The sequence below is a fragment of the Lampetra fluviatilis genome, chromosome 52, assembly GCF_964198595.1.
Source record: "Lampetra fluviatilis chromosome 52, kcLamFluv1.1, whole genome shotgun sequence".
Lineage (NCBI taxonomy): Eukaryota > Metazoa > Chordata > Hyperoartia > Petromyzontiformes > Petromyzontidae > Lampetra > Lampetra fluviatilis.
In genome coordinates, this window is record NC_136326.1 from 5,671,168 (window position 1) to 5,684,541 (window position 13,374).

A 13,374-nucleotide genomic window follows, 5' to 3' on the forward strand; every position below is an offset into this window, starting at 1 on the left:
ACACACGCGTACACACACACACACGTACACACACACACACGTACACACACACGTACACACACGCGTACACACACGCGTACACACACACGTACACAACAACAACAACCGCCATTCGCCACTAAGTGGCGGTGACGTCACCACGACGCTTGTGCCAGGCCATGTGCACCCTGAGGCCACGTGAAGTGTCGAACGCCCGCTGGCAGGAGGTCACGGGGCAGACCCAGGTGCCACGGGTCGACTGACCGAGATGACCGAGATGACTGGCTGATGCACCACCTGTGCCCCCTACTGTGCCAACTTGCTGTGCTTTAGCCACCCGGCGCTCCGCTCGTTGTTGTGAGCGTCGCTCCTCCGCCCTCCGTTGTTGTTGGAGGGCGACTGCCTCCAACTGCCCAGTAGCGTCCTTCACGAGCCTCCTCCACCGAGGCCGACCCCGACACCGCCGGCACCAGCCATCGGCAAGTCCACCCAGCCCCACGCCCCCCTGCACCACACCACCCCACCTCCCCCCCAGCCCGCGCCGCGCCCGTCTAGCCCCCCCGATCCGGCCGAACAAAAGCTGCCTAGGCATGCGGCGGCTGGGCATGCGGGCCACATGACCCAGCCAACGCAGCCCTGCCCGCCGGAGGAGCCCACCGACGGGACCCTGCCCAGATCCTTCAAGGACCCGTGAGCTCCTCACACAATCCAGCCCGGTTAAACCCAGGATGGATCGCAGGCAGGCCAGCCCAAACGTTTCCAACCGGCGAAGACGCTCCACCAGGGGGGTCCATGTTTCGCAAGCGCAGAGAAGGGAGGGAATGACCGTGGCCGAGAAGACCTGAAGCTTCGTGCGGAGCGACAGACCAGGTAGCTTCCACACAGCGTTACGCAACCGATGAAAAGATATTGCCGCTCGACTGATTCGGAGTGAGACCTCTGCTGATAAACTGGAGCCGGTCATAAGCACACTGCCCAGGTATGGGAAACTCTCCACTCTCTCCACAACTGCCCCATCACCGATTGGGAGTTGTGGGGGTGGAGTGCCCGATGGTACAAAATACCCAGGCAGGTGCTTAGTTTTGGTGGGGCTGATGGTAAGGCCCCACCTCTTAGTGGCACGCTCCAGTCTCAGCAGCAGCGTCTCCAACTCCTCTTCTGAATGAGCAGCTATTACCAAATCATCGGCATACATAACGTGGTTGACCAATAGGGAGCCATCCCTTGATCGCACCCGGGCGTCGATCAGCCTCCCATTATATCCGCACCAAATGGTAACTCCCCCGGTACAGCCACTGAAGGCTTCACGAACTACGCAGTCGAAATAGATGTTAAATAACGTGGGAGCCAGAGGACATCCCTGTCGCACCCCAAGGTGTACAGGGAAAGGCTCCGACTCCCGGCCACGTAGTTTTACCCGTACACACACACGTATACACACACACACACACACTTACACACACACACGTACACACACACGTACACACACACACGTACACACACACACGTACACACACACGTACACACACGTACACACACGCGCACACACACACGTACACACACACGTACACACACACTTACACACACACTTACACACACACGTACACACACACTTACACACACACACGTACACACACACACGTACACACACACACGTACACACACACGTACACACACGTACACACACGCGCACACACACACGTACACACACACTTACACACACACACGTACACACACACTTACACACACACGCGTACACACACGTACACACGCACATACACACACACACGTACACATACACACACACGTACACACACACGTACACACACACGTACACACACGCGCACGCGCTACGATCGCCAAACGGCAGGTGGCCGCATGGCCCTGCATGAAGCAGCACAAACCAGGCGGGGGGGCGAAGTGTGAAACCTAGCATCCCGACGGAAGAGTGCGGAACGTGGAGGGGGGGGCGTGGGACAGCCAGGGGGGGGTAGCTGCAGAGTGGTAGTGGTGCCCCCCCCCCGCCCCCCCACCTCACAAGCCCGTGTATGCCGAACCGTTGACGCCGTTCACGCTGCCCGGCTGCGTGTGCAGCGGCACGCTCTCCAGGCTGTCGCCCGTCGACCCCCGCGGCTGGAACTCGACGTAGGGGGACATGAGCTCGGCGGAGCTCTTCTTGGGCTTACGGTTCTTCCCGTCGGAGACGTCCACTTGCTTTCGTTTGCCGCAGCTGTTGGGCAACACACGAGAACAAGAGAGTCAAGGGCTCGAATCTGCTTTGTCGTTAATTATAGATTTGAAGCTTTCGTGACTGCAAGGATTCATACTCGTAGTTCTTTCGGTAAAGTCGCGTAGGTGAAAAATGAAATTGAAATTAATAAAAATAAAATAATAAAATTCGCGACGTTTCGGAGGCAACACGAGTCTCCGTCATCAGGTGGGACCGTCACAGCCAGATTTGCTGCATCAAGTGAGGCAGGGATTCAAGATGCAAGCTCTTAAATACAAGTGTTTAGTGTTGTTGTTCTTACCCCCCCCCCCCCCCTTGGTTCCTCCGATTAGCCACGGTCGGCTACATACGACGCAAAAGAAGTTCAATATACGGCACGTACATTCAGGAAGCCAATTGGAGCTATGCCCTTTAAAATATAGATTGAAAATTAATTGATTTTAGAATTGCTCTTCGTGTTTGGTTTGTTGTTCTTCCCCCCCGGTACCACCGATTAGCCACGGTTGGCTACGTACGGTGCGAAAGAAGTTCAATATACACAGGAAGGCACTAGAGCGATGCACTTTTAAATATAAATTGAAAACTCATTCTTTAGAACTGGTTTATGTGTTTAGTTTGTTGGCCTTCCCCCCGCCCGCACCTCGGATTAGCCACGGTTGGCTACGTACGGTGTGAAAGAAGTTCAACAACAATATGCAACGTGCTCGCGGATTTGCTTGCCTCAGGGGGGTGGGTGCGGGGGGTAAAAAAAAACTCACGGAGCAACATCCGCCCACCTACCGGCAGCCTCATGCCAAGCAGCGGCGGCTGCTACCGGGTGCCCCCTTGGCTAGGCTCTCTTACAATCCCTGCATCCTGAAACTTGAGGCTTCTTCTGCCGTTGGAACGGCCGAGTTGAGATTAAGGCTCATTGAGATGCTGAGGCATTTAAGCGAGCGTCCTGTCGATGCAAACCTCAATTCTTCAACAACACGTGTGACCCCAAAAACGAGGGAATAAATGACAACACGTACCCAAAAACGAGGGAATAAATAATGGTGGCGAGCAGGCACAGGGCAATCACTCCTCCGATGACAGCAATGGTTATGATCACCTCTGTGGAAAAAAAAGCACAGCGAAAACAACAAAGCATTACATCGCTCCACCCATGTACTACACGGTACATTTTTTTATACTGATGGCATTTGGCAAGTGTAGATGGAGACATTTACATTCTCTTCATGCGTGTGTGGGATATTCTCAGGGCCCTCCCACGGACTCGAGCAACGAGTCAGGATTTGGCACAAACGTTCAGCGCAGAGACCTGTCTGTAAAACATTATCCTGACACTCCAGAAAGGCTTCTTCGGCCATTTTTTTTTATTTTTGTTTACACGAAGATGCAAATCTTGACTTAAAGCTTGCGTGACTGCAGGAATTAATATTCTTTGGGTCTTTCGGTTAAGTCACGTAGATAGAAATAAAAATATCACGACGTTTCGATCGCAACGCCTGATGACGATTGCTTGCGTTGCGATCGAAACGTCGTGATATTGTTATTTGTATTTCTATCTACGTGACTTTACCGAAAGACCCAAAGTATACGAAGATGCAAGTTGTAAATGTGACGTGTGCAACATTGGACTTTTCTTTCGGACACGGGCATTGGCCGTCTCTCTTACAATCCCTGCATCCTGAAACTGACAGGCATGTGGACCGCACGATGCAGAATGACCTATCCTTGAATCCACTCACAGGTACTACAACGCTGTTGTGTCATCGTGTTCAATTGCGGGTTTTGTGTGACTCCTATAAGCCACGTTGCATTACCTCCTCACTATTGTTAACACAGACAAAAACGCAAAGATCCCCCGTATAGCCTTGACAGACTGTTGGGGCAAGTGCTGTTAGCGAGCACCTATGAAGGCCAGAACGGCACCTGAAAGGGTGGGCGGCCAGCACCACGCCCGGCCACCTTTGTCTCCCGAGAGGCAATGTTTACACTTGCAAAAAATATAAAACTGTTAATGGAAAAATATCCCAATGCTGAAAAAAGATTCATCTTCTTGGTTCTTTCGGTAAAGTCACGTAGAATGGAAACAATAAAATAATAAAAATAAAACATAATATTATTTTATTGTTTGCATTCTACGTGACTTTACCGAAAGAACCAAGAAGATGAATCCCTGCAGTCACAAAAGCTTTAAATCGAAACTGAAAAAAGATCTGCCAGCTATTTACAATTTTTTACTAATGCCCACCCACTGAGCTTTGTAGCTTTTTTTAAGAAGCGCCTTTGCCACAAATGATAGCTCAACGAAGTGGCTTATTGCGTGGAAATTTCGAGCAGCCCAATCCTCTAAACGCATGTTGATTCTAAATCTGGAGGGAAAAGCCGGAGGACCCGGGGAAAAATCCATACGACCACAGGGAGAGACATGCAAACTCTAAATATACAGGTATCAGTGTCGGGGTCGAACCCACGACCTCTTTGATACCAAGCGAAGTAGTTAACATCTCCGCCCCTCCTGCGAACACTTAACAGGACCCTCCTGAAAACTCTTGACACCCAATTAAGGCTGTCCTGGGTAAACAATTATAATAATTATTATAATTACTTTTGGGATTGTAAACTTTATCTACTTCTAAAAAGGACACGCATTTTATCAACTGGTGGGCTAAACCATTTAGCCCTTCCACTGGAATTTGATCTCTGAGATTTAAGACTGTGACTCAGGCACTCCCGGCCATGGCACCAGCCCTCCCCTGCATACTTTAAATAACCCACAGGGCCTGTGCCACTCAACGCACGAGGTGACTCATTAGTTTTTGCTATGCACGTACATACGTTGAACTTCTTTCGCACCGTACATAGCCAACCGTGCTCATCGGAGGTGCAGCGGAAGGAAAGATGACTAGGAGATGCTCCGACGCTAACCCTGCCCAACAGGATACCTGTTGGCCAAATTGCTACAAGGCAATACGTGGCTCATGGTTAACAAAATGTACCTCCTTGTGCGAGTATTACTATCGGTCAGACAACCCATGGCACCTGGGGTCTATCCCGCGACCTCCTGCCAGCGAGCCTTCGACACTTCACATGGCCTCAAAAGTGCACGTATCCTGGCTCAAGCGCACGTGGCGACGTCACCGCCACTGAGTGGCGAACGCCTGTTGTTGCTGTTGTTGTTATGTTGCTGTGGTGGAAGGGATGAGTGCACGGTGACTTGCAAATCAAGAGGTCGCCGGTTTGATTTGATCTCCCGGCACGGCGGCTGAAATAAGTTCCTTAGCTTCCCGTCTTGCCCACGCGACGGAAAATGGATAACGCCACAGCTGTTTGGGTTGGTAGGTCACGGACGTGTGATGGGGTAAAGCGTGGATACTTCCACCTTTTCTTCCCGGATGTCTGGCCAGAGTGGAAGAGTAGGCCAAAGTACTCTCCTTAAAGGGGCTCTCTTCAGATCCCCGTAGTGTGGAGGTCGTTTGACCAGCAGTGGTGCGAACGTGCACTTGCAGGTGCTGCGCCTGTACCTACAGGCTCGCTATTCCTAGCTTCTGTTGATCGGGAACAGGGGAACACGTGACCTCTAAATGATTCCGGTGAAACCCAATCGGATTCGGGAATGTTGGCAATCCGTTGCCAAGTCTCGAAGCAAAAGTTTGCAAAAAGTTGTATCTGAAGAAGCAGAGAGCACGGGGAGTTCGGGCATGGAATGTGTCCTTCAAGCAGCATTTGCACGCACGGCCAGGGTTACCACGAGGTCAGAGCAACTAGCTGGACCGGATATCTGCTTACACGTTACCATCGTGCGCATGCACACACATCACACACACACAAAAAAACACCGCACGCAAACGCGCGCTTACACATAGCCTGGACTCGTGTCCGTTGTTAGGAGAAGTGCTGTCGGCAAGTGTCAGTTTGCGTAAGAAGTTCCCAGCATGCAGAGCGAAATGTCGGACATCGAGCCGAACAAACCGCAGCACAACACGAGCTCACACGAGAGCACCGTGCAGCACATCCATGGTGCATGAACTCATGGCGTGGACAGCTACAACCACCTTTGTCTTCTTCTTAGGTTTTTTTCGGTAAAGTCACGTAGAAAGTAAAATAAAATAAAAACAAAAATCACGACGTTTCGGAGGCAACACAAGTCTCCGTCATCAGGTGGGACCGTCACAGCCAGATTAGCTGTATCAAGTGTCTTCCCCGATCTGATGTTGGCAGCAACACTGCACCGGGTTGTTTATTTTGGACGGAGTCGAGCTAATGGAGGCACAGATTTAAACCGAAAAAATATGCTTAAACTAAAAACTATTTTATTTGACCAGGTAAGGCCCACTGAACAATATATATTTATTACCAGAAGCGACCTAGCCCCAAATGATTGCTGAACGAAGTGGCTTATCATCTGGAAATTTCGAGCAGCCAATTACTCTAAACGCACGTCGATTCCAAATGTGGAGAGAAAAACTGAAGGACCCCGAGAAAATTCACGCAACCACAAGTAGAGAGAAGAGCAAACTCTAAATATACAGGTGTCAGGGTGAGGACCGAACCCACGACCTCTTGTATACCGAGTGAAGCAGATAACATCTCTCCACCACGGTGTTGTGGTCAGTACACTCTATTTGCAATCCAGAAGTTTCCAGTAAAACAACAGACACGTTAATTAAATCACCCCCACCTCTGTCCAACCAAGAGGTAATGAACGGGCAGACCACAGTAATTCTAGATTTGAAGCTTTCGTGACTGCAAGGATTCATACTCTTAGTTCTTTCGGTAAAGTCACGTAGGTAAAAAATGAGATCAAAATTAATAAAAGTAAAAAAATAAAAAACCCTTAACCACTCTTGGGACTTCTCTTCACTTGATACAGATATTTTGCTGTGACAGCTTCACCTGAAGACGGAAGCTTGTGTTGCCTCCGAAACGTCGTGATTTTATTGTTTTTTTATTTTTATTAATTTTTATTTCATTTTTTACCTACGTGACTTTACCGAAAGAACTAAGAGTATAGACCACAGTAACTTGGTCGCGTGCGGTGGGGTAAAGTGTCGGTACTCACAACCACTTCCAAGACATCTCGCCAGCCGAGAAAGAGTAGGCCAAAAATGCCCTCTCGAGTGGAGCCCACCCTCCAGGCAGCGACCTGAGCAAGCGATTGCAGGGTTGCACCTTTACCTTTTACCAGCCAGGAGAATCCTCGGACAGATTCTGATATCAATTACCGAGGTTGTGCATGGGCTGACGACACACGTGTCTATGCAAACAAGCATATGTACGCGCATGTCTGTGTGTCTGTGTGTGTGTATACATACATATGGGGATCGGTAGTGTAGCGGTTAGCGCGCTGCGCTATGAACCTGGCGACCCGGGTTCGATTCCCGCTCACGGCTAACACCCAGTGACGATTATCTGAACCGGTCCTGGGCCTCCCCTAGGTCGACTCAGCCTTAAATGAGTACCTGGTGCGGTGTGTAAACATCGCCACTGGGGAGACAAAGGCGGTCGGGCGTGGTGCTGGCCATTCAACCCCCTCGTGTACCGTTCCGGCCTTCATACGTGCTCGCTAACAGCACTTGCCCCTACAGTCTGTTAAGGCTATACGGGGGATCTTTGTATACATATACACACACACATAGTGGGGGAGCGGTAGTGTAGCGGTTAGCGCGCTGCGCTACGAAACCCAGTGACCCGGGTTCGATTCCCGCTCATGGCCGACAAAAGTGACAATTATCAGAACCGGTGCTCGGACTCCCCTAGGTCGACTCAGCCTCAAATGAATACCTGGTGCGGTGTGTAAACATCGCCACTGGGGAGACAAAGGCGGCCGGGCGTGGTGCTGGCCACCCACCCCCTTGTGTGCCGTGCCTGCCTTCATAGGTGCTGCTCGCAAACAGCACTTGCCCCAACAGTCTGTTAAGGCTACACGGGGGGATCTTTGTCTTTATTTATATATATATACTGTACATATATTCTTGAGCACATTTTTGCAATAACAAATGCTATATGTCTTGCTCATATCCGTCGCAGCCCCACGCCCGCGTCATCTGTAAACGCCACCACCTCCCTATCCACATTCGTAGCAATCAATCATTTTCTTCGTTTGAAAACCATCCAGAAGGTGCATCCCTTGAGCTCGACATTTAACCGATGAGTCTCCCTGGAACAGCGCGACGCGATCTGGCACTGATCGTCTTTTGTCGGCAACATTGCGCGCGTTATAAATTGTATCATTATTATTATTAAGGGAGAATTCTCCCTTTGCTGTTGGGGAGGTTGGGCACTGGAAACCATCAACAGTGACCTACTACGTGTATACGTGTGCACACGTGGTTGTGCGCCGGCCCGCGTGCACACATTCCACACATTCCAACTCCACCTTAAAGACCGTGTGTTCATTAATTAACCCTTTTGTTTCCAAAATCTACTGCCGAGTGCCCCCCCCACACCAACCACCACCCCAGCTTTTTAGAAATCAATCTGCTTGAGCAACGTAAACGGAGAATAATTATTCAGAGGGATAGATTCCATTCATCTTTGTCATCAGCAAGCAGATCAGCCACCATCTATCCACTGTTTGCTGTGGGCCTCCCCAAGCCAACGCCATCTCTCACGATCTTGAGATGTAATAATCTGGCTAAAAAAATATTTGTTAAATTCAATGAGCTATTAAAAATATATTCAGTGACATGCTGAGTGACTCTCTGAGAGCATGAACAATTTTACATGTGACTTCCGTAAACAATCGAAATACATATACACGTGTCTCTTGATTTTGTCTTGACTATCAGTGACTCTACTGTAAGAAAATATAAATAAAAAAGCGTGCCTCTTGTTTTCGTGTGGATTATCGGTGACTGTACCGTAAGAAAATATAAATACAAAAGCGTGTCTCTTGTTTTCGTGTGGATTATCGGTGACTGTACCGTAGGAAAATATAAATACAAAAACGTCTTCTTGGTTCTTTCGGTAAAGTCACGTAGAAGGGAAAATATAAAATAATAAAAATAAAACATCATTTTTTATTATTTTATTATTTTCCTTCTACGTGACTTTACCGAAAGAACCAAGAAGATGAATCCCTGCAGTCACGAAAGCTTTACATCGAAATACAAAAGCGTGTCTCTTGTTTTCGTGTGGATTATCGGTGACTGTACCGTAATGATTGCTCCGGTTAGGGTGAAAACGGTCGAATACAGTTGTTCACTCAGTGTCCTCGTGATGCCTCCACCGAGAATACCACGCGCTTGTTGGCATCACCACAAGGCAATGTGCAGAATGTGCTCAACGGTTGCGACGTCACCACGACATGCACAGCATGCTGAGATTCCTGTTCCGTTTCGATGTTCGAGACACCCCCGGAGTGCTGTGAGAATTCCACATTCCTATGGCAAGAGCCAATGGTTATGAACGAGTGATATCTGAACCAGCCCTGATCTGCCCCTTCAACAACCCACACTGGCCATGTTTGTGTGTTTGGCCATTTTTGTTTGTTGTAGTACAGAGTTAGACTGATGGCCTTAATCTAAGTTGTCTTGTGGTTGTTGTTGTTGTTTGACTTGCATCCCACTGGGATTTTTGCACACAGCGTTGGTGTACGGTGCTTTTTCTGCAATACTTTGCTGTCTTTTCTTGGATTTTCTGTTTGCACAGTCACATAGTCACTTTAAGATGTTTTCTTGTTCATGTGTTTGTTTTTGGTTTGTTGCGGTTGCACCCGATTCAAGAGCCGAATGGCTCACAGGGCTATACCAAATAAATCAAACTGAAAACTACCTCCTTGACTCCCACGGCTATGGCAAGAGGAGGCCTTTCATCCAGCAGTGGATCAATACAGGGCAATACTTTTATCAAAATAAATATATATATAAACTTCTCAGTCAATATTCTAGGAATCACACGTAGACTTTAAACTTGATGGTTAAATGTTAAATGACTCTAGAACTTCAAGGCTGTAGGGCACCATGGTGGTGAGATGTTAACTACCTCGCCTGGTAAAAATAATTTTATTTCGATTTAAAGCTTTCGTGACTGCAGGGATTCATCTTCTTGGTTCTTTCGGTAAAGTCAAGTAGAAGGGAAATAATAAAATAATAAAAATAACACATGATAAAATACAATTCTCACCAAGAATTCTCACCAAGAATTGTATTTTATTATGTTTTATTATTTTATTATTTCCCTTCTACGTGACTTTACCGAAAGAACCAAGAAGATGGTAAAAAGTAGGTCGGGGGTTCGATTCCAATCCTGATGCCTGCAATATTTGGAGTTTGCATATTCTCCCTGCAGTCGCGTGGATTTTTCTCTGGGTCCGCCAGAGAATCAGCACGCGTTTCGAGAATTTAGCTGCTATAAATTCCCACGTTTCATTGAGCTGTCATTTGTGAGCAGGTCGCTTCTGAGAAAGAGCCATTTCGCTCAGTGGGCCTTACCTGGTGAAATAAAAACAGTTCATAAACGGTAACGGGTTCTCCCATAGCAGTGTGGCATAGCATGGTTGTGGTATGGGCCCCTCCGGCTTGTGGGCCGCAGTGCAGTTGCACCGCCTGTTCACTCCATAGCCACGCTGCTAACCGCTAGACATCACTGAGAAGGATGCTTCGTGGCTCACTGAATTCCTCCAGCGTAAATAATTATATTCTGATTCTGACCGAAGCCCATGGCTGCGTGGACAGTGTGTCTCGCTGATTACACCGCATTGTTAATGAAGCGTGGTCTCAGCATTTTAACATCAACTTGAGCATTCCGTGTGCGTGATTGCGCGCGCTTCGGCCTCTGCGCTTTGATCTGTGTGCTGCGTCGGCTCCCACTGACCCAGACCCAGTGTCCTGACCGCGCGCACACCAGCGGCAACCATTTGCTGGGGCACTCTCCTCGATCCACTGCTAGACGTGGTTCACCAGGCTTGGGCGAGTGTGGGGTTTGGTGATGGTGGCGAGCACACGTGCGGGCGCATAGAGGTGCAGTACAACTATGAATTTCGCTGCACTGCTCTCTGCTGCTGCCCGCAGCAGCCTGGCGTACAGGGTAATGGTCGCCCATCCAGGCGTCATCCAGACTCGACGCCGCTTAGCTACCGAGATCTGACGAGATTGGACGTATTCTGGGCGATTTGGTCATAGTTCCCCCTAGATCAACTCAGCCTAAAATGAGGAGCCCACCTGGTGCTGTGGTGCAGTCAACAGCGACAATTCGAGATTGAAATTTAATTTCTTTAGAACTGCTTGTTGTGTTTAGTTTTTTTTTCCTTCTCCCAGCACCTCTAATTTGCAGTTGGCTACGTACGGTGCGAAAGAAGTTCAAAATGTTTGTATGTATACACACATGTTGATCAGTGTGTCGGTTCCCATGTATACATACATACAATGGAGAGATAAAGGTGGATGGTTTTGTATGCATTGCCACTCATTCTGATATACTCACAAACCTAATGTGTGTGTCTGGACTCAATAGGTGCTTGCTGACATCACTTGTGCTCCAAGTTTGCACACGCTATGAAAGAGATATCTGTCACATATGTACGTGTGTGTTTGCATGTGGCAAGCGGTGGCGCAGTAAGTTAGCCCACTGTACTACGAACCAGGAGACCTGTAGTCGATTCCCAGCCAAGGCCAACATCAGTGGGGAGTGGATAGTGATATCATAAACAGGCCTGGGTATCCACAGGGTCAACTCAGCCGTAAATTAATACTCAGTGTGGGGTATTAGCCATCGGTAGCAGGGAGACAATGACAGCCAGGAGTGGTTCTCACCACAACGACCCCATCGTCAGCCGTGCCAGCCTCAAGAGGTGCTCGCTAACGGTGCTCGCCCCAACAGTGTAGGACGTTTGCGAGTGCGGCATTGAGTCTATGTACCTTCACTGAGCAGAGATTTGGTTCCTCCCGCCGTGACACCTTGGGTTGCATTGAGCGTCGTTGACGTCAGGTTGTTCAGTAAGGTGGTGCTCAGGGCGGGACTCGAACTCGCCGCGCCGTGGTGGGCCGTTGTCTGGAGCGCAACGTTGCTCGCGGTTCCGCTGGTGTTGCCCCCGGCTGGCTCCGAGGTCGTATTCATCCTGGCAGCCGAAGTTGGTCGGGTTGCGTTCGAACCTGAGAAGTCAAGGAAATGACGTTAACAGCCGTCGGATTTTTATTGTTGGGAGACTCAGCCGGGACACTTGGGTCTCAGGCTCCAGTCAGTTCTCAACAGCCACGCCCACTGAACCGGCAGCGCCGCCCACTCCAATAAAATAAATTACAGACATTCGACTGATAAACTTTCAGAGATAAGAACAAACCTGATCCGTACGTCCAGTTGCCTGTTCGGACCGAGAGTGGTAAGTTCAACCGCAGTGCAATAAATGGTGACGGTGGCATCTACATCTGCAGAACGTAAACAACCAGTGGCATCTACATCTGCAGAACGTGAAGAACCAGTGGCATCTACATCTGCAGAACATGAAGACCCAGTGGCATCTACGTCTACAGCAGATTATACAACTTGCGAAGCCATTCACCGTGTCTAGTGTACACGCCGTACACCATGTTTGGAATCGACGGGTATATAGTTGGATTTAGGAACAAATCGGCTTACGAACAGACCTCTGGAACCTAACTCGTTCGTAAGTAGAGGAGTGCCTGTACTGCTCTCTCATGACCCCCTCGCAGCTAACCCAGCGGTGGATCGGGAGATTCACAAAGCCGCGCGGTTCCACACGGCAGAGGTCGCAATCGGGTACCCAATACCCGTACCCTACCCGATACCCGGCTACCCGTACCCAGTCAGGTACGGGTACCCATTTGCGACCCTGGTGTGGCCGGGTACGGGTACCGGTAGACCGTGAGTCACTGGTGAGTAACCGTTTGTCACTCATTTCCCAACGTCTTGTCTCTTCTCACAATTCAAGTTCTTAAAATCAACCCGCCCGCGCCTGCAACGTGGCTTCATCCCAGAGGTCGCAATCAGGTACCCGATACCCGTACCCTACCCGTACCCGGCCGGGTACGGCCGGGTACGGGTACCCGTTTGCGACCCTGGTGCGGCCGGGTACGGGTACGGGTAAGGAATCAAAACCCGTTTTCGACCTCTGCCACACGGTTCCACAAGGTCTTTTTGCACCGGAGTACCAGGCTACAGGCGTGTCTCCCACCGCCGCAAGTTAGTGCGATAATTAGTGTCGTATTCATGTATGT

The 13,374-nt window shown here is 49.5% G+C and overlaps 1 protein-coding gene across 3 annotated transcripts in view; it reads right to left on the reverse strand.

Annotated features, from left to right (window-relative positions):
* The window catches only part of LOC144949116 (uncharacterized), a 73,739-nt gene that overhangs the window by 15,993 nt on the left and 44,372 nt on the right, over positions 1-13,374 (reverse strand). For 2 of the 3 annotated variants that reach the window (XM_078878970.1, XM_078878969.1), the window contains 3 exons: positions 12,058-12,291; positions 3,223-3,304; positions 2,037-2,209 (listed from right to left, as the gene is read on the reverse strand). In XM_078878970.1, coding sequence (XP_078735096.1) covers positions 2,037-2,209; positions 3,223-3,304; positions 12,058-12,256 — 454 coding nt within the window. In that variant the 5' untranslated portion in view covers positions 12,257-12,291. Of the gene's footprint in view, positions 1-2,012; positions 2,210-3,222; positions 3,305-12,057; positions 12,292-13,374 lie in introns of all 3 variants that reach the window. The other variant, XM_078878971.1, reaches the window with a different exon arrangement.